Source organism: Pelophylax lessonae, assembly GCF_965119305.1.
Source record: "Pelophylax lessonae genome assembly, chromosome: 2".
Lineage (NCBI taxonomy): Eukaryota > Metazoa > Chordata > Amphibia > Anura > Ranidae > Pelophylax > Pelophylax lessonae.
The window spans coordinates 329,017,780-329,038,613 of NC_138769.1; the positions used below are offsets into that span (position 1 = coordinate 329,017,780).

At 49.4% G+C, this 20,834-nt stretch overlaps 1 protein-coding gene across 1 annotated transcript in view; it reads left to right on the plus strand.

Moving 5' to 3' along the window:
- The window catches only part of STK40 (serine/threonine kinase 40), a 60,893-nt gene extending 40,357 nt beyond the window's left edge, over positions 1–20,536 (plus strand). The window contains exons 9-10 of the mRNA XM_082247174.1: positions 5,621–5,702; positions 20,143–20,536. Coding sequence (XP_082103300.1) covers positions 5,621–5,702; positions 20,143–20,388 — 328 coding nt within the window. The 3' untranslated portion in view covers positions 20,389–20,536. The remainder of the gene's footprint in view (positions 1–5,620; positions 5,703–20,142) is intronic.
- Positions 20,537–20,834: the final 298 nt, after the last annotated feature.

Below are 20,834 nucleotides of genomic sequence, written 5' to 3' on the forward strand. Positions count from 1 at the left end.
TCCCACTGGTTAGTTGCTGAGGACCAAGAGCCAGAGGAACTACAAGCAACAGCCGGCTGGTTTTTGCACTGGATAATCTAGATCCTTAAGGTCTTCCAGCCTGGCCATCTAGCGTGAGCAGGTTATAGTCCTGAACTAGGCCTTGCCAAGACAGTGCCCCGATAGATGGGGACGAGCCTGCAAATGGACAGTCTCGCTGGGACGCACATGACCTGGAATGCCCTGAGTCGCAGCTTCCCTTTGGCTGACAGCATCCCCATCCCGGGTGGGAGGTGATCTGTCTCGGAGTGGCACCCACCTGGTACCGTGGTATGGTGAGTAAATCCTGCCCCCTAAAACCCCTAGCGGTCTCGGGGTGGTCGTGGGCACCTCCCTGGAATGGTTGGACCTTAGGGGCTTCCTCTGTTCCCTGGCACCTCGGAGGACTAGTCTGGTATTCCCTTTCATAATGCCCCCACCCTTAGCAGGTTTTTACCTGGGGGGGGGGGGTGATAATGCGGACGTTATGGCACTTATTTGAGGGGGTGGATGGTCCTGTGTGGATCCCTGTTCAGGGACCTTTAAATACCTACTGTTCTGGGACCCCTTTTGGTCGTCCTGGAGACCCCATGGTGCACCGTCATTTTGCTATGGTTCATGATTTCTATGTTCCCTTTAAGATTGCATGGGCAGCCTTTTTATATTCCCCATTGAGAATGTATAAGCGGCCATGTTTTTGAAGTCTATGGGCTGGAAAGGTTTGCGGCATGGCTTTCTACAGATAGTCAGAGTTTTCTCTTCCGGTTTAGTCAGTATCATACATTGATCGTGCTGGCAGCTTCTTGTGGTCTGGTAACGTTTTTTCCTGAGGTTTCTCCTCATCTGCTCTATTATTTATATAATTCAGGGATCGAGAGCCCGCAGTGTTAGCAGTCTTAAAGGGACAGTACCCTAAAAAATGTTTATTACGTAACTTGGAGTTCCACAATAAAATTTCACCTGCAAACACCCCTGGGAGCGATTGAGGGACCTTCTGGTTCCCAGTCTCAGCCAGAGATTTCAGTTTGTTTGTTTGTGGTTTTTTTGATAAATTTGATATCCAAGGTAGATTTGGTCTTTTCTGGGGCTGCCAACTGCAAACGCCCTCCACCCTCACCTACATCAGCAGGGTCTTGGGACTCTCGGATATGGTCGCCACAGACGCAGACCATCTTCAGATGTCTGTGTCTTTGCATTCTGACGGTAAAAAGGACCTGTCCTGTCCCTGCAAACCCTCTAATTCGGGGAAAATATTTCCTTGCCCAAAATTTTTTCACTCCATTGTAGATGAACAATGGAAACACATTAAGCACATGTTGGTGGTGCCTAAGCGTTTTGCATGCTGCTACCCCTTTGCGAAGGCAGTCTTAATAGGTGGACTGTTCCACCAAAAGTAGATTCTTCGGTGGCCAGGTTGAATAAGGAGACTCCGGTACCAGTGGAAGAATCGCCCACTCTTCCAGATCCCGTGGCTAGACGGGTGGAATCGTTGTCCCGCCATTTACATGTGGTGGCAGGTCACAGGTTAAAGACTGCCTTTGTGGAGGTTCTGGTAGCTCAGATTGCTGCTGAATGGCTGAAGTTACTTAAAAGTAACTTGGAAGCTGCACGGCTTCCCCCTGCAGTGCTGGAATTACTAGGCCAGTTTGCTCAAGCTCTGGTATTCATGTGTGATACATCCCTGGATTCAGCTCTGTTAGTGGCCAGGACGTCAGCAGTAGGGATTGTGATTAGGCGCTTGGTATGGCTGAAATGCTGGTCAGCTGACCAGGCCTCAAAAAGGCTGTGGCTGATCTTCCGTTTACAGGAGAAAGTCTGTTTGGATCCTCTGACGAGTTGATCAAAGGTATTGGGGGGGGTTTGAGAGCACTAATCTGCCCCAATCGTCTAAAAGTAAGGCGCCACGTCCTAGGCAGAGCTTTCCTTTAATGCTCATTAACGTCTTTTCCGTGTCTCCGGGTCGCAAGAGAAAGTAAAATCGTTCAGGTCTTCTGGGGGGTCCCAAGAAGCCATGGTCGGGAAAGGCTAAGTCTGGAAAATCTGGACCTGCTGTCAAGTCCTCAGCTGCATGAAGAGACGCCCTCACCCGGTTCTGGGGGAGGGGGGGATGTATTTTTTTCTTTCAAGGACCCTGGACTTCCTTGATTCAGGACAACTGGGTTCACAAACTGATCCGATCAGGGTACAAGATCGAATTCCAGTCTTGTCCGTTGGACAGGTCCTTCCCGTCCAGTCTACAATTATCCCCAATTCGGTTACGGGACCTGCGTGGGGCTGTACAAGATTTGCTGTCGCAAGGAGTGATTGTACTGGTGCCATCTCAGGGATGGTTTCAAGGGTTTTATTCAAACCTATTCACAGTGCCCAGAAAGGAGGGCATGGTGTGTCCCTTTCTGGATCTCAAGGCTCTGAATCTTTGGAGTACAGAGGTTTCGGATGGAATCCATCTGTAGAGTAGTGGCGTCTCTTCATCAGAGAGAGTTCTTAGCCTCCATAGATATCAAGGATGCATATCTACACAGCCCTATTTACGCTGGACTTCAGGGGTTTCTTAGCTTTGTGGTAGCAGAGGAACATTACCAATTGTGGAGTTACCCTTTGGTCTCGCCTCTGCTCCTAGAGTGTTTACCAAGGTCCTAGCTCCGATATTGGCATTGTTATGCCAGCGGGGGTTTGCGGTACAAGGGTACCTGGATGATCTCCTGTTGAGTGGACTCACTCAGCCTTGTTGTGGGATTTGGAGATCACTGTCAGGCCTCTGCAAGAGTTTGGTTGGAAAATCAATTTCAAGAAATCTGCGCTGACTCCTGTCCTGAGACTGGAGTATCTGGGCTTGACTCTGGATTCAGCCTTTTGAAGGTTTTTCTCCCCCTGGACAGGCTACAAAAGTTTCAGGGACGATTCGGTCTTTGCTGCACAACAATCTGTCCTCTGAGTTTGCATGCGGGCCTTGGGTCTGATGGTATCGCCCTTTAAGGCGGTCTCCTTTGCTCAGTTCCACACAAGAACGTTACTAAGGGAAATTCTGGTCAAATAGAATCCAAAAAGGACTTTGGATCCTTGTTCCATGATTTGGTTGAGCCACAACTCGAAGTCTGCTCTGTTGTGGTAGATTCAGTCTACAGCTCTGTGCCAGGGCAAGTCCTTCGTTCCATTCTTTTGGACAGTAGTAACCATGGACGCCAGCCTGTCGGGCTGGGGCGGGATGCTGGGGAAGTTCTGTGCCCAGGGTACCCGGACGATGGAAGAGTCAAGACTTACAATAAATTTTTGGAGCTCAGAGCAATAAAGCTATGTCTGAGCCATTGGACTACTCTTCTGCAAGATTTTCTGGTTCGGATTTAATCTGACAATGCCACGGCTGTGGCTTACATCAATCACCGGGGGGGGGGGGGGGGGCACGAAGAATGTTTTGGCAGCCAAGGAGGTGGCCAAGATTCTGGCCTGGGCGGAAAGCTTTGTTCCAACCCTCTCTGCTGTACACATTCAAGATGTGGAAAACTGGCAGGTGGTGGTCAGGTGTTGGATCAAGGGAAGGGGTCCCTGCACCCGAAGGTGTTCATCTCCTGTGTGTTCAGTGGGGAACTCCTGAGGTCGCTCTGTTTGCTTCTTGCCTCAACAAGAAGGTTCAGTGGTTCGTAGCCAGGTCTCGAGATCCTCTGGCCGACGCCACAGACGCAGTGGTGGCTCCTTGGGGTCGGTATCGGCTAATGTATGCATTTTCCCCAATATAACTTCTGCCGCGGCTTTTGCGTGGGATAGTGGTGGAATGCATTCTGGTGGCTCCGGACTGGTCTCCCTGGTCCTGATACTAGGACCCAATAAGGCTGGTTTCTGATACTCCTTGGAGAAATCCCCTCAGGGCAGATCTGCTGTCTCAAAGCCCAATCTTCCATCTTGCTTTAGTCGCTGGCTTTAACGGCATGGCTGTTGACAGCCAGTTGTTGAGGGGTACGGGTCTTTCTGACTCTGAGTCCTACGCTCTTGAAGGCTGGGAAGTCGACTTCCAGGAAGATTTATCATCATATGTGGAAGTCGTACCTCTCATGGTGTGAATCCCTGAAGGTGCATCCTCGCTTGTTTTCTATAGCTTGGATTTTGGCCTTTCTGCAGAAAGGAGTTGAACAGCGGTTGGCTTTGGGCACAATCAATGGCCAAGTCTCGGCTTTGGCTATATATTTCCAACGCCTATTAGCTACTCATGCATTGATTTGTACTTTCATCCAGGGAGTGCGCCATATAGCTCCTCCGAGAAGGTCCCCACTACCTCCCGTGGGACCTCCAATATGGTATTATCTGTTCTTCAAATGCCTCCTTTTTGAGAACATTTGGGAGATTTCTCTGCTCTCGTTGTCCCAGAAGGTTGCCTTCTTGGTGGCTATCACTTCTGCTCGCAGAGTATCTGAACTGGCAGCGTTGTCCTGCCACTCAGCTTATCTGAACTGGCGGCGTTGTCCTGCCACTCGGCTTATCTGATGATACAGAGATAAAGTGGTACTTCGTTTCTTCCTAAGGTGGTTTCTGATTTTCATCTGAATGAAGACATTGTGTTGCCTTCACTCTACCTTTAGCCCAAACATTCTAAGGAATTTGCGTTGCAGTCTTTGGATGTGGTTCAGGCGATCAGGGTCTATCTGGAGACCACTGAGTCTTTTGGGAAATCGGACGCTTTTTTCTTTGCTGAAGGATCTCGTAAGGGATTGTCTGCAGAGATCATATCCAGATGGATTAGGCAGATGGTAGCTCAGGTGTATTTACTAAAGGGTCAGGTTCTTCCTTTCCCAGGTAAGGAGCATTCTACGAGAGCGCTAAGTGCCTCTTGGGCTTTTCGCCATCAGGCGTCGGTGCTGCAAGTGTGTAAGGCGGCACCTTGGTCGTCTGTGCATACGTTTACAAAATTCTACAAAGTAGACGTGTTTGCATCTGCGGATACTTTTTGGCCGCAAGGTTTTGCAGGCTGCAGTTTGAAAGAACTTTTTTTATTTTTTTTTTTGAGGGTGTCCTTTTTGTTCTGGGAGAGCTCCGGTTCCTGGTTGAGCTCTGTGTTATTTGATTGGCTAGGTTTAGCCTTTGGGGGACTTGCGTTTAATTTTTTGTTGTCTTCCCACCCCTCCTAAATATACTGCTTTGGGACAACACTACTAGTAATGAAGATGGAGCTGTGTCTGTTGCTGAACGCTAGAGAACTGGATTTTTGTAAGAACTTGCCGTAAAATCCTTTTTGCTGAAGTTCATCGACAGACACCGCTCCCGCTCCTCTACTTTTTGAGAGTGGGTTTTTTTTTTCGTCTTCTGAACACTGCTTGCAACTAAACTGATTACAGCAGAGTGAGAGGTTATGCCTGCAGGGACAGCCCTCATAGGTGTGGTTAAGCTTTTTGCCTGCCTAGTGCCTATTCCTCATGGGAGAAGTATAATCCTACTAGTAAAGATGGAGCTGCGTCTGTCGATTTTTGAACTTCAGAGAAAAGGATTTTATGGTAAGTTCTTACAAAAATCTTTATTGCATGTTTTCTACTCTTCTGACAATGTTTTTTTTTTTCTCATTGTCATCTTGTAAAATCGGAGCATAACTAATAACAAAGGATTTTCCTGTTTGTAGGCAATCTATGTCCTCGTTAAGTGGCCCACTGCAGGTTGTTCCCGACATTGATCATGTGACCAGTCCGGAGAATTTGCAGGAGGTAAGGACTGTTCTAAAATTGTGTTCTGTTTTAAAGTGACCCTGTCAGCTTAAAAAAAATTCAGGTTAAAGTTCCCTGGAAGAGGAAAAGTGGTGTATATTTTTTAGGTATTCCATCTTCACATTGCATAATAATAATAAAAAAAGTACTGTTTAGAAGGTGCCATGACTGATAAGAATTTCTAGACATTCTCAAATGTCTTTGTCCCCAAATATCCCGCATTACCGTACAATGCTTAAATTGTTATCCTTTTATGCTTAGTACACACGATTAGATATTCGTGTGGAAAAATAATCGCTTTTGAATTGATCGCACAGCTATCTGATCGTTAGTACACAGCTTTCGACAGCCGATCGCGACATTTCGTCCAACAAAATCCAAAGGGACAAACCCAAAATGTTTTGTCGTACAAGAGCCTAGCAAACGACAATTTTTAATTAGTACAATATGCGTCTGCTAAAAATCGATAGACAAATACCACGCATGATCAGAAACACGAAAATAACCCGGAAAAAGCCTGGCTGCCATGGTTTTTGTTTTGCACTATCCGATACGTAGCTACGGAACCAGGAAGCTTTTCTAGAATCGTACGAAAAAAAAAGTGCAAAAAATGAATAAATAAAAAAAATACAATAAAAGTTGCTTCTGTGCAGGTATTAAGGTGCTCTTAAGATGATCACTGGTGCCAGGTGACTTGAACCCCTTCAGATACCCCACTCACCAGATTTGATTTCCCTGTGTATGACCTTGGATCGGATAACGACTATTCCCTGAACTCTGGGGGTAACCGAATACTGGTAGGCCTGCTTGCCTTATTGAAAGAGGGGTACTATAGTTGAAGAGCACAGCAGCCTGCTATAGTGTCTGACCATAGACGTTGGATCTCTCCGCCCCCTCAGACAGGCTTTATAAATGCTGGACTTTGAACCGCTGTAGAGAAGACAGTAGATAAACAGCTGCCCAGGGCCATCACATTGAAGGGAGCCAGCCCCTTATCCAATGTATGTATCTCTCATCAAGGAGAAGATTTGAAATGCCATAATCTCCAATTAGCTAGGAATACAGATTGGAGGATCCCTTTTTAATACAAGCGGTTTTTGACCCCTAATAAGGGTCCACCCTTTCTGGTGAGTGGGGTATCTGAAGGGGTTCAAGTCACCTGGCACCAGTGATCATCTTAAGAGCACCTTAATATCTGCACAGAAGCAATTTTTATTGTATTTTGTGTTTTATTCATTAACATTTTTTTTTCTATTTATTTTGCACTTTTGTGCACATGAAATTTGAACTTTCTTAAATTTGTGGACTTTATTATCAGTTTTCTGGACACTATTAATTAGCAATATTTTTATTTATATTCATATTTCACTTCATGCACTGGATATCTGTACTTATTTTGTGAACTTTATTACACACTTGGTTATTGTAGGCATTTATTTTGCAAGCGCTGTGACTTTCTTTTTTCACCACTAAATTCGATACTAGTATCCTGCAACAAAATTCGAACGATGCGCGTTCCGGTTATCTGATCGTGTGTACAAGGCATTAGGATAGGCAGTGTTCAAATCTAGTTTACAGCTCATGATGAACTGCAAAAGCAGTACAGACAAGGTTAGCGGTTATACATTACTCCACAGCTGCTGCCCTCCTAAACGTTACAAAGCAGGGATATCATGAAAGATTTTAAGGCAGGTTAAAAGTTAAGCTGCAATTTTTTTAATTACATCTTTTCTCTGTTATTGTGAAGATGTAACCTATATAAAGTAGGTGTTATCCCAGTTTGGCTGCAGAAGTGGAAAAACGGTTGATAAAAGACCATTAAGCCGGCCATAGATGGTTCAAATCTCGGCCGGCTAAGCGGGGACCAGCCAAGATTCAAACCATGAATGTTGCATGCTTAAACACTTGCCCTTCAGAAGATTTACCTCTCCTCCTCCTCCCCCCCCCCCCCCTTCATGACCAGGCCGGATGTGGCACTGCGTTACTTAAGCTGAAAATTGCGTGGTTGTGCAACACTTTACCCAAATAGAATTGATCTCTTTTCCCCACAAATCGTTTTCTTTTGGTGGTATTTGATCACCTTTTGCTGTGGCCTAGGCCAGTATGTATTCTGCTACATATTTTTGGTAGGAAAAAAAATCCCTTTAAGCATATATGGATTGGCTTGCGCAATAGTTTTAGCCTCTACAAACTATGGGATTTTTTTTTTTACTAGTAATGGCGTCGATCAGTGATAGGAGGACTGTGAGATTGCGGCGGACAAATCAGACGCTGATGCTTTTACACTTTGGGGGCGATTTAAACAAATACAGTGATCATTACTAAAAATATGCACAGTCACTGTACTAATGACCCTGGCTGGGAAGAGGTTAACATCGGGCGATTAAAGGGTTAACTGTGCCTTGCTGGTGGGGGAGGGTGCTTGTACTAGGGCAAGGCATGGATCGATGCCTCTGCTTTGCAGAGACACAGGATCTATGCCTTCTGTACTGGCAGAACGGCGGTATGTATTGTTTACATAGCTAGATCGCCATTCTCCCTATGTACCAAAGGATCGCCAGGTGCCAGCGGATATCAAGTCCGCGGTATCCGCCAACCAACTCCCACTGTGTAGAATGACATAATTCCATTCCAGTGACTCCATCTTTGGGAGGCCAACAGGAGGGAGGCAGAAAACAGGCTGCTGTTAGCGGTTCTATTGCAGGGAACTTTAATCTGGATTTTCGCTTTTGTTCATTGACAGGGGTATACTCCCTCTCTCTGCTATAGGTGCTTGAGTTTTTGTTTTGTTTTTTCTGCCTGGTCAGGAGTAAGGACTGTTGGGATCTCTGGGCCTTGCAATTTTTTCCTTTTTTAGATAGAGTTTTTTTTTCTCCTGGTTTTTTTTCCTGCCGGACTGGGCGACGGGCTGGACAGTCTATATCAAGTGGTCGCCCCAGTGTGGCCAGCGAGCGCACGCAGACGTAAGCTCTGCGCTAGGTTGGCCGCAACATAGCCCCACCAGACAGGGGCTTGCCTGCGAGTGAAACGCCTTGTGAGGTCTCCATCTTTCGATGGAAAGGAGGTTCTGTCTGGAGCGGTGCCCGCCTGGTTCCTGGTATGTTAAGTGACCTTCTCCCCTTCCCCCCTGGAGGGTTTTGGGGTGGACGTGGGCCCCTCCATGGGACGGTCGGACACCTGGGTCCCCCTCTCGTTAGGTACCCCCCTCGTCGGTCTCTGTGGGCTATCTCCCCCACTGATGCTGGGGCTGTGGGGTGGCCTGGTCCACCATCCAGGGTGGGGGCAGGGTCCTGTTCTGATGGGGGCAGGGGGGTGCGCACCGCTGGTGATCGGCTTTGGGAGTCTGTACCTGGTGGGGGCTCTGGCCAGGGCCCCCCCCCGCCTGTGCCAGTTTTGAGGCCTAGTGATCCCTCCTGGGAACCTTGTGGTGCTGCATGGGGGTCGTCATTTTCTTGTAGCCTGTGTGCTTAATGCATGGCGGACATTTTTCGGAAGTTTGCCATTTAAAAATAGCAGCTGCCATGTCAGTGGAGCCTTCTGGGTGGCGATTTCAGCCCCTCCTCATCCCTGGGTTCTGACTCCCTGGATCTTTCCATTTCCTGGTCGCCGTTCATGCAATGCAGATTCCTCTGGTAGCTGCGGTGCCTGGTTTCTGTGGGATGGAGAGTCTGGTGGGGCCCTCTCCCTCCATGAGGCTCGATTGGTGCTCTGTGGCTGGCAACCGGGTGTGCTGCCAGAACGGTGGGGGTTGTCCCTTAGTGTGTTACACTTTTTGTGGGGTCCCCCTGATGACCTATGGAGTCTTTGGACCACATTTCCCCACCTGATCCCCTCTCTGAGGCTGCGGGGCCCTCCCAGTGCCATCCATCTATTGATGCACTGCTGGCGGTTCTGGAGTCCTTGGTATCCCAGGAGTAGGTGACTTTTGGGCGACGGGCTGGCAAAAAGCGCCCCCGCCTTTCTCTGCCTCATCTGTCCCATCAGATCCTTAATCTGATTTGGCCGCCACGGACGTGGGTCACCCTGCTGGGTCTGCGACCATGCACCCTGAATCCTCAGCTAGTGAGGAGGATTCCTCCACTTCTGCAACCGCATACGAAAAGGCGCTGGTGGACACACTTATTGTAGCTGTGCGTGCGACCTTAAAGATGGGAGGACAAAGCTGAAGCTGAGGCACCGGTTCCCTTTGGGATTCACAAGCCATCCAGAGCGGAAAAAGGTGTTCCCTTTCCCTCCTATTTTGACAGAATTGTCACTGATGAGTGGGGATGACCAAAGCGTCCTCTTGGGGTCCCTAAGCAATTTTGCTAGGCGATACCCCTATGAGTCCCTCCTTAAGAGTGGACTGGTCCACTGGTGGTGGACCCTCCGGTTTCCAGATTGAACAAGGCAACCATGATTCTGGTTGAAGAGTCCCCAGCCTTTAAGGACCCGGCTTACAGGAAGGCGGAGGCTGTGGCCCGCAATATGTACACCCTGGCTGGTTCGGTGCTGAGGCCAATATTCACCATTGCCCTGGTGTCAGACTCTGACCAAATGAGCTTGGATTTTGCGATGTGACCTGGAGGTGGGGTAGCTCCCCCTGCCTTTGCTGAGCTGGCAGGCCAGCTGGTCCAGGGGCTGCATTTTCTGTGATGCCTCTTGGGATGCAGCTCCTCTAGTGGGTTGACTCTTTCAGCAGTGGTACTTTGGTGTGTCTTTTGGCTCAAATGTTGGTTTGCGGGCCAGACTTCTAAAAAGGCCTGGACTGATCCTCCCTTTCAAGGAGATTGCCTGTTTTGAGGCTACTCTGGATGACATTACAGTAAAGGTCTCATGGGGGGAGTACCTTTTTTTCTTCAGCAGGCTAGGAAGGGCAAGGACCCTCGTCGTAGACGTGGGCTCTCCTTCTGAGCTCATAAATGGTTTTTTTTTTTTTTGTTTTTTTTTTTTCACCCCTCAGGGTTCAACTGACAAGAGATCGGGGCCTTCAGGGCTTCCTCTGGAGGATACAAGCGAACTTGGTCTGGCAAGTCAAGAACGGGCTTCTCCAGACCTGCAAACAAGGCCCCTTCAGCATGAAGGTGCACCCGTGGACTCCCATGGTACAAGTCAGGGGGGTCCACAAGGTTTTTCAGTCCAGCTACAAGATCGAGTGTCGTTCTTACCCTCCTGTAATGTTCTTCCTTCCAACTTGCGACTGTCCCTGGTCCGCTTACAGGCTCTTTTTGGGGCGGTTCAAGACCTTTTACTTAAAAGGGTGATGGTTCCGACTTCAGAACGTTATCAGGGGTTTATACTCAAACCTGTTTACAGTCCCCAGGAAGGAGGGCAAGGTGCATCCAGTTCTGGATCTCAAGGCGCTGAACTGCTTTGAGTGCAGAAGTTCAGAATGGAGTGCGTTCCCACGGTGGTGGCTTCCCTGCATCAGGGGGGTGTTTTCTTGCCTCCATTGACATCAAGGACGCTTATCTTTACTTTCCAATATGTGTCCGTCCCCAGTGTTTCCTCCGCTTTGCCGTGGGAGAGGCTACTTGGGCGACCTCCTCCTGCGAGTGGAGTCTCCTACTGCTCTGGTGGAAAACGCCATACAAGCTTGAGGGTGTTTGGCTGAATTCTGGATTTTCAGAAGTCTGCTTTGGTTCTGTCCAAAAAGCTGGACTATCTGGGTCTGACTCTGGACTCTGCCTTAGCCAGAGTGCTCCTTCCTCTGGACAAACTCCAGAAACTGCAGGCTTTAATTTGTTTCCTGCGGTCCAGCAGATGGTAATCCCTGCCTGAGGGTGTCTACCTTTTTTTTTTTTTTTTTCCCTTAGGCAGTTCCCACTGCACAGTTCCATACGAGGTCCCTGCAAGCGAGATTCTGGCCAAATGGGACAAGAATCTGCAGTCTCCGGACAATCTGATCATCTGAGCTGCGGGAAACTAAAGAGTCCCCGATATGGCAGCTTAATGCTTCGGCTTGGCAAATTCTTCCTCCCATTGTATGAGACAGTGGTCACCGTGGATGCGAGCCTGTCCAGCAGGGGAGGCGTCCTCTGCAAAATTTATGCTCAGGTGGTCTGGACACTGGAAGAGTCCAGGCTATTATCAATGTCTTGGTACCCTGAGCGATCAGACTGTGCCTGGAACATTGGACGGATCGTCTTCAGGGATGTCCAGTGCGCATTCAATCGGAAAATGCCACGACCGTGGCTTATGTCAATCACCAGGGGGGAACAAGAAGTGTTCTGGTGGCTCTGGAGGTAACCAGCATTTTAAGGTGGTTTGTTCCAGCCCCCTCCACTGTACACATTCCTGGGATGGGAAACTGGCAGGCAGGTTACCTCAGTCGGCAGGCGCTGGACCAAGGAGTGGTCTCCTCAGTTGTCTCCGGCGGGCCATCTCCGAGTTCGATCTGTTGGCGTCCTGCCTCGACAGAAAGGTGCAGAGGTGTGTGGCTCGGTCACGAGATCCTCTGGTGGACGCCACGGATTCGCTTGTGGGGTAAGTATCGTCTGATTTATGCCTTCCTTCCTCTCAAGCTTCTACCAAGACTTCTACGCAGGATCAAGGCAGAAGGGATTCCCGTCATCTTAGTGGCCATGGACTGGTCTTGCCGGGCTTGGTACATTGACCTGTATTAGCTGGTCGCTGACGTTCCTTGGAAGCTTCCTCTCAGGGAGGATCTGCTGTCCCAAGGCCAAATCTTCTATCCTGCTTTGCAGTCGCTGGCATTGACTGCTTGGCTGTTAAAACGTCAGGTGCAAATGGATAGATGTTTGTCTGAGTCGGTGATTCCAACGCTAATACAAGCTAGAAAATGTATTTCTTGGAAGATCTGCCATCGTACATGGAAGACATACATTGTGCAGGTGTCAGCCTTAGCGGTCTTCTTTCTACGGCCCTTGGCCACATACTCCTTGGTGCGTACTTTTCTTCAGGGAGTAAGGCACTTGTCCCCTTCAGTGCGGCCCATGTTGCTGCCCTGGGACCCCTCAATCTGGTGCTCTGTCCTCCAGGAAGCCTCCTTTTGAGAATCTTCAGGAGATTTCCCTGCTTATGTTGTCCCAGAAGGTGGCCTTTTTGGTGGCTTTCACCTCTGCGAGCAAGGTGTCGGAATTGGCAGCGTTACCCTGCCACTCACCTACTTGGTGGTTCACAGTGATAAGGTGGTTCTTCGCTCCTGTCCGTAGTCTGATTTTCATTTGAATGAAGACATTGTGTTGCTTTCCCATGGTCCCAGGCCAAAACATGCTAAGGAAATTGCTTTGCATGCCTTGGATGTGGTTCTGGCAATTCGCTTCTTCTGCGACAATTTCGGACAGATGGTGATTCAGGCCTATTTCGTCAGGGAGTCAGGTTCCTCCTTTCACTGTCAAGGCGCTCTCTACTCGGCGCTCGGTGTCTCCTGGACCTTCCGACATCAGGCGTCAGTGATGCAGGTTTGCAAAGTGGCCACCTGGTCATCGATGCACACTTTCACAAAGTTCTATAAAGTGGATGTGTTGGCATCTGCAGGTGCTTCTTTTGTGCTGTTTAGAGGACCTTGTCCTCTTTGAGGGTGTAATTGTTTGTTTTTTTCATTTTTTTTTTTCCAGGTGGGTTCCAGTTGTTTTGGTTGAGCTCCTGTTGCCTGGTTGGCTACTGTTTAGCCTTGGGAATTTTTTGCTGTTCCCACCCCTCATGTTTTAACACTGCTTTGGGATGTCCCAATGGTTAAGAATATCAGGAGCTTTGTCTGTCAATTAACAAAAGAGAAAATGGAATTTCTCTTGCGTCCTCTTGACAGTCGCCGCCCACTCATTCAGTCTTCACCAATGGGTATTGACCTCTTATCCATAGGAGCAAGCTAGGCATAAGACTTGTTAGAAACAAAGCAATTTACATACACACCTGTAGGGGGCTGTCCCACTGGTCCAATACCCCCCTGCTATCAGTATTCCCAACTCAGTTTTTCTTCTGCCTAGTTAGGAGTAAGATAGTCTATCTCTGTGCTGGGGCTACGGTCTCAGCCTTTCTTCTGTAATTTTATTACTTTTATTTTATGAAAAGTGTTTTCTTGCACTACTAGCTTTTTATTTATTCCTGCGCTTAGTTAGTCGGATCTTCGGAAGACTACAGCGTTTGTGGAGCTGGGAGTCGGACTGGTCGTCCTGGTGTGTCAGGACAGAGGACCTTATGGAATCCCAGCCCGCCATCGAGCATTTAGCAGGCTATGCGTACGCCCTGGCCTCGCAAATGACCTGTCCCTGTCCTCAGGGACGAAAGCCCGCACGGTGGCCACCTCGCTTGGGACGTCTCAACCGCGGTTCCGTGCGTTGCTAGAGTCCTGTTTGGCTGACGGCACCCCCACCACCTGGGGTGGGAGGCTTCCCGTCGCAGAGAGGCGCCCACGCCGTCGTAAAACGAGTACATTTTGTGTGGGGCCTCTGTCTGGGGATGGCAGTCTATTAGGTTTGTGTTATCCCCTCATGTCTGTGTGTTTGGGGCTCGCATTACTCCCGGTCCCTGCGGGGGCTCTACCGCATCCAGGACGCTCAGTGGGGGGTTATTGGGGTCCCTAACCTCGGTGGCACTATTGTGGCAATGCTGGGTACAGACGTGTGTAGGCGACCCGCAGCGGTGAAAAACCGCGGGACCGCCATTTTGGGTGTGGGCAGCTGCTTTTGGCTTCACTGTGGCCACTTCAGCAGCCATTTTCCGTGCTAGTGTATCGCACCCTTCGGGCGCCATCTTGTGTGTGGTGGCTGGCTTTATACAGGTGTTCGGCCATTTTCCCGGAGCCTCCCATTGTTTTCTGTGGGCAACCATTTTCCCTTAGTCTGAATCCTGTTTAGCCCCTAGTGGTGTGACATCACTTCCTTTCTTCATGCAGAGAGATTCCCTTAGTCTGAATCCTGTTTAGCCCCTAGCGGTGTGACATCACTTCCTTTCTTCATGCAGAGAGATCATCAGCCAGCGTGGTAACACTTCTGGGGGTCTGTTCTTGCTGTTTTTTGGGGAATATCTCTTGGCTATCAGTTCTATTCCTGCCTGAGGGAGTTTTCAGTCTAGTCCCTGTTTGCGGGGGTATAGCCGCTATTGCAATTTAAAGGTCCAGCTCCATAAAAGTTTTTTATGGAGTCCCAGGACAGCAAATTCCCCCAGCCTTGGTGGATGATTCAGGTACGTCTGAATCATCTGCGATTACTGCTTCACTTGCGACTTTAGCGTCCAAAGTGGATCTTTTCATGTCTGAACTGGATTCTAGGAAAAGGCCTAGGTTTTCTCACTCCTCTGATTCAGAGTCTGACATGGTTGCCATAGACAGTGTGCCCCTTGAAGGGTCTCAATCCTCCCAGTCTGAAGGGGAGGCGGAGGACCAAGAGGGGGATGATCCCCCCCCCCCCCCCCCGGGACGGCCAGAGAACGTGCTGCTATGTCTGCGCTTATTACCGCTGTTAAAGATGCACTACATTTGGAGGATGAGCCCAACCCTCCGGGTAAGTGGTCCTCTTTTGGGACTCGCAGAACCCAGAAGGCGGCACAGGTGTTTCCTTGTCCCGAGTTTCACGAAATGGTGAACGGACAATGGCGCAATTTGAAGCGCAGTTTTGTGGTACCTAAAACGGTTTCAACTCCATTATCCTTTTGCGTCTCCTACGGATTTGCGCTGGTCTGTGGTCCCTAAGGTGGATCACACGGTGTCCAGGTTGAATAGGGCCACTCTTGTACCCATGGAGGATTCTCCGGTGTTCAGGGACCCCACGGATAGGTGGATGGAATCTCTCGCTCGCCACTCCTATGTGGCGGCGGGTTCCTTGTTGAAATCTATTTTCGCCTCCGTCATGGTGTCTGTCTGTGGCAGATTGGGCCAAGGTGCTCAGACGCACCCTCGTGGCTGATTCTGCCCCTCCTACTACTTTGGAGATGGTGGACCAGATTATTCAGGCTGTCCTATATCTGTGTGACGCGGCCTTGGATGAGGCCCCTTTAGCCGCACGACTGTTGATTGTCACCGTGCTTACCCGTCGCTTGGTATGGCTGAAGAGCTGGTCGGCCTACCAGACTTTCAGGAAGACGGTGTCTGATATCCCTTATGCAGGGACTCGCCTTTTTGGGGACTCCCTGGACGAATTGGTTAAAGGGGTCACTGGGGGCAAGAGCACTCTGCTGCCTCCGAAACCCAAAGGTAAGTTTTTCTGCGGTAAGCGGGGCCCTTCCTTTAAACCTAATCAGGGGTCCTTTCGTGCCTTCAAAGCACAGGACATGGGGAAACCCTTCAAAGGCCATGGTGGCCAGAGGAGGTCTTGGGCGGGCAAGTCAAAAGCCAGTCCGCCTCGACCTGAAGGGACGCCCTCACCCGTTTCCAGGGGTGGGGGGACGTCTGCGCCTTTTTCTCGAACCTTGGCTGCTCCGGATTCCGGACAGGTGGATTCAGGAAATCATTCGATCGGGTTGCAAGATCGCATTCCTTTCGCGGATAGGTTCTTTTCCTCAAATCTTCATTTGACCCTGGATCGTTTGCAAGATCTTCATCGGCTGGTCCAGGATCTTCTCGCCCAGGGGGTGATCATCCCGGTGCCACATCGGGACAGATTTCGGGGGTTTTACTCCAATCTGTTCACCTTGCCCAGAAGGGAGGGCAAGGTACGTCCAATTCTGGACATGAAAGCTCTGAATCTTCGAAGGTCATCAGAGGTACCTCCGATTCGCAATTGCGGAGGAACACTATCGGTTTGTGGCGTTACCTTTCGGTCTCGCTTCGGCTCCAAGGGTGTTTACCAAAGTGCTGGCTCCTGTTCTAGCCCTGTTACGGGCGCAGGGAGTTGCGATCTTGGGTTATCTGGACGATCTCCTGTTAAGGTTGAGTGCCAGTCAGAGCCTGCTACGCTATCTGTCCACTACGGTTCAGACGCTCCAGGAGTTCGGGTGGACCATCAACGTTCAGAAGTCGACCTTGTCTCCTTCTGTTCGTCTCCCTTACTTGGGGATGGTCCTGGACTCCGCCCAAGACAAAGTGTTTCTGCCGGAGGACAAGCTCCGGACTCTGCAGACCGAGGTCAGGTCCCTCAGGGACAGCGAATCCTCGTCACTCAGGACCTGCATGCGGTCCCTGGATTGATGGTGTTGGCCTTCGAGGCGATACCGTTTGCACAGTTCCACACAGGATCTCTCCAAGCGGAGATCCTGGCCAGGTGGGACAGGCATCCTCAATCCTTGGAAAAGAGGATATCTTTGAGTCGCCAAGCCATGACGGAGGGGGGAAGTCCTTCCGGCCATTGTTGTGGACGGTGATCACCACGTACGCCAGCCTTTCGGGTTGGGGTGGCGTTCTGGGCACACTGTCTGCCCAGGGCACTTGGTCGGAGGAGGAATCCTCCCTGCCGATAAATATCTTGGAATTGCGAGCGATCAGACTGTGCTTGCTCCGTTGGTCGGATCATCTTCGGGGGCCATCCTGTGCGGGTGCAGACGGACAACGCCACTGCGGTGGCTTACATCAATCACCAAGGGGGGACCAGGAGTGCCCGGGCGGCCCAGAAAGTGACCAAGATTCTGTCTTGGGACGAGACACACGTCCCGGCGATTTCGGCAGTTCACATTCCGGGTGTGGAGAATTGGCAGGCAGATTATCTGAGCCGCCAGATCCTGGATCAGGGGGAATGGTACCTACACCCGGAGGTGTTTCAGATGCTGTGTGCGCAATGGGGATCCCTGGATGTGGATCTGTTCGCATTCCGGGTAAACAACAAGGTAGGAAGGTTCGTGGCAAGAATGCGCGATCCTCTGGCAGACGCCTCAGATGCGCTGGTGGTGCCTTGGAATCAGTATCGCCTGATTTATGCCTTCCCGTACCCCCCCCCCCCCCCCCGATTTCAGTTTTTGTCCAGGTTCCTTCGCAGGTTGGTCTCAGAACCAAAGTTGGTGATTCTGGTGGCCCCGGACTGGCCGCCCCGGTCTTGGTACGCGGACATCATGCAACTGGTCGTCGAGCCTCCTTGGCGGCTCCGGTTACGGGATGATCTGCTGTCTCAGGGGCCAATCTTCCATCCTGCTTTACGGTCGCTGGCTTTAACGGCCTGGCTGTTGAAAGCCAGGTCCTGAGAGATCGAGGTCTCTCGTCGGCGTTCATTCCTACCCTGCTTAAGGCTAGGAAGCCCTCGTCCGGTAAAATGTATTACCGTACCTGGAAGGCTTATTTTGCCTGGTGTGAGTCCAGGGGCATCGATCCTCGCTCCTTTTCGGTGGCGAGGGTGCTGGCCTTCCTGCAAACTGGTGTGGACCAGAGTCTTGCGCTGACCACGATTAAAGGTCAGTTGTCTACGCTGGCAATCCTTTTCCAACGCGCCTTGGCGTCAAACTCTTTGATACGCACCTTTATTCAGGGTGTGCGTCACTTGGCTCCTCCTAGGAGAGCGCCTTTACCTCCTTGAGACTTGAATTTGGTCCTGTTCGTTTTGCAACGACTTCCCTTTGAGAACATCAGGGAGATTCCTCTGCCTGTGCTGTCCCGAAAGGTTGCCTTTCTGGTGGCGATCACTTCTGCCTGCAGAGTGTTGGAGTTGGCGGCTCTTTCTTGCTGCTCCCCTTACCTGGTGGTTCATAGGGATAAGGTGGTTTTGCGACCTAACCAATCTTTCCTACCTAAGGTGGTGTCAGATTTTCACCTTAAAGAGGATATTGTCCTGCCTTCGCTGTGTGCGAATCCCAAGCATCCTAAGGAGTTTGCTTTGCATTCCTTGGATGTAGTCCAGGCGATCAGGGTGTACCTGGCGTCCACTGAATCCTTCAGGAAGTCTGATTCCCTTTTTGTCCTTCCCGAGGGCCCTCAGAAGGGTATGGCTGCGTCTGCAGCAACCATTTCTAATTGGATCAGGCATGTGATTGTACAGGCCTATTCTATTAGGCAACGGGTTCCACCCCTCCCTGTCAAGGCGCACTCTACCAGAGCGGTGAGTGCGTCATGGGCTTTCCGCCATCAGGCTTCAGTGGCCCAGGTGTGCAGGGCAGCGACTTGGTCGTCCGTGCACACTTTTCCCAAATTCTATAAACTTGACGTTTTGGCATCAGCTGATGCCTCCTTTGGCCGCAAAGTTCTGTGTGCGGCAGTGCCTTGAGGGGGCCTTGGCGTTGGCCGGTCCCCGTCTGTTGGGGTTGTTTTCTCCCTTTAGTTAATTTGCTTTCCAGGGTTGTTGGCTCCAGTTGAGCTTTTCTGTTACCCAGAGTTTTTACCTTTTTGCTCAGATAAGGTTCCTTTCTCTGACCTGGGTGCTGCCTTGCCCTTGTGACGGTTGCGCTTCCCACCCCTCATGTCTACACTGCTTTGGGACATCCCATTGGTGAAGACTGAATGAGTGGGCGGCGACTGTCAGAGGACGTAAGAGAAAACTGAATTTTTGTAAAATTCCTTTCTCTGTGTCCTCTGACCGTCGCTGCCCCCGCCCCTCTAAGTGGGGATCTTTTCGACTTTAACTGCTTGCTACCAAACTGAGTTGGGAATGCTGATAGCAGGGGGGTATTGGACCAGTGGGACAGCCCCCTACAGGTGTGTCTATGTAAATTGCTTTGTTTCTAACAAGTCTTATGCCTAGCTTGCTCCTATGGATAAGAGGTCAATACCCATTGGTGAATACTGAATGGGTGGGCGGCGACTGTCAGGACTCAGAGAAAGGAATTTTACGGTAAGATTTTACAAAAATTCAGTTTTTGGACTTACCATAAAATCCATTTCTCTGATGTTCATTGATGGGGACCCACCCCTTTGGAGTTGTAATTTTTCTGTCACTGCTTGTAACAAAACCTATAGCAGTGCCTATAGCAGAGGGAGTATACCCCCTGGGACTGCCCATAGGCGTAGACAGACTTTTTTTTTCCTGCCCCACTCCTGTAGGGGGCAGTATACCCTCAATGTTTAAGATGAAGAGCTGTGTCCGTCAATGAACATCAGAGAAATGGATTTAAGTCAAAAATCCATTTTTTATTTTTTTGCAAGTCACTAAAGTAGAATTATAGGCAAAACTTTCTTTTTGACTAGAGTAAGGGAGGGCTATTACTCCAGTCAGTTTTTTTTTTTTTTTTTTTTACCTTACCATGTGTGTCCCATTGCAGAGATTTCTCTTTACTTCTGTCCCAAAGCCAAACAGGAAGTGAGCGGAAATCCCTGAAAATGAAGAATTCTTTGGGGACCACATCTCACTAGAACTAGTGTCCCCATTGGAAGATTTTCCCACTAAAAATAAATCCTAGATTTTGGGTTGTCCCCAGAATAGTATTCCTTTCAATGATCATGATAAACCGGACACATGGAGAGGGTGAATCTCTCGAAACGGACTGCAGTAAAAACTACCAGATGTTCTAATCCCTCTCCACTCTACCCAAAACTATATAAAAAAAATTTGCCTTTTTAGTTATACTTTAAGTCCATTCCCTCCACTATAGTTTGGCTTGAGATGGAGTGCAGGTTTTTCTCTGACATATTATTTTTTTATTTTTGTAGGCTAAAGTGACAGAAGAATCCTCTCAGTATGAGTTTGAAAACTACATGCGACAACAGCTTCTTCTGGCAGAGGAGAAAAACACAATCCACGAAGCAAAGAACTTCCCTCAGAAACGTCACTTTGGCAGTTTCCCACCCATTAGAAGATTGGGATATGATGCTCAGCCAGTGAGCCCTTTGGACGCTGCAATTTTGGCCCAGCGATACCTTCCTCCACCACACCTGACTCTTCCCAATGCTCACTAACTCCATTAAGCCCTAGATGCTTCATTGTCCCTTGAAAACATCAGGTGGAGAATCTCCCTCAGCTGTGAAAGGTTTACATGGTGCTAGACGTCTTCTTTGCCTCGCTCACCTTTCTTTTCCTTTACTATGATTCTGTCTAAATACATAAGCCCTGACGCCCCTTCCAGTTATCCTATAGCAATACACTTCCAGCACAATGAATACAAGCTAATGTAGCATTATTTTCAAGCAGGGTGTAAATTTCAGATGCCATTAGCTGCAGCAAATGCAAGCAAGGCACGGCAGCATTAAATACATTTTTTTTTTTCTTGTTTTAATCCCCTATTTCCTACAATTTTTATTCTTTAGCTTTCAGCTTTTTTTAAAAAAAAATATATACATATATATATTTAGATCTATACATAGACATTAAATCTACCTCTCTTTTGTAGCAAGTTCCACAGAGT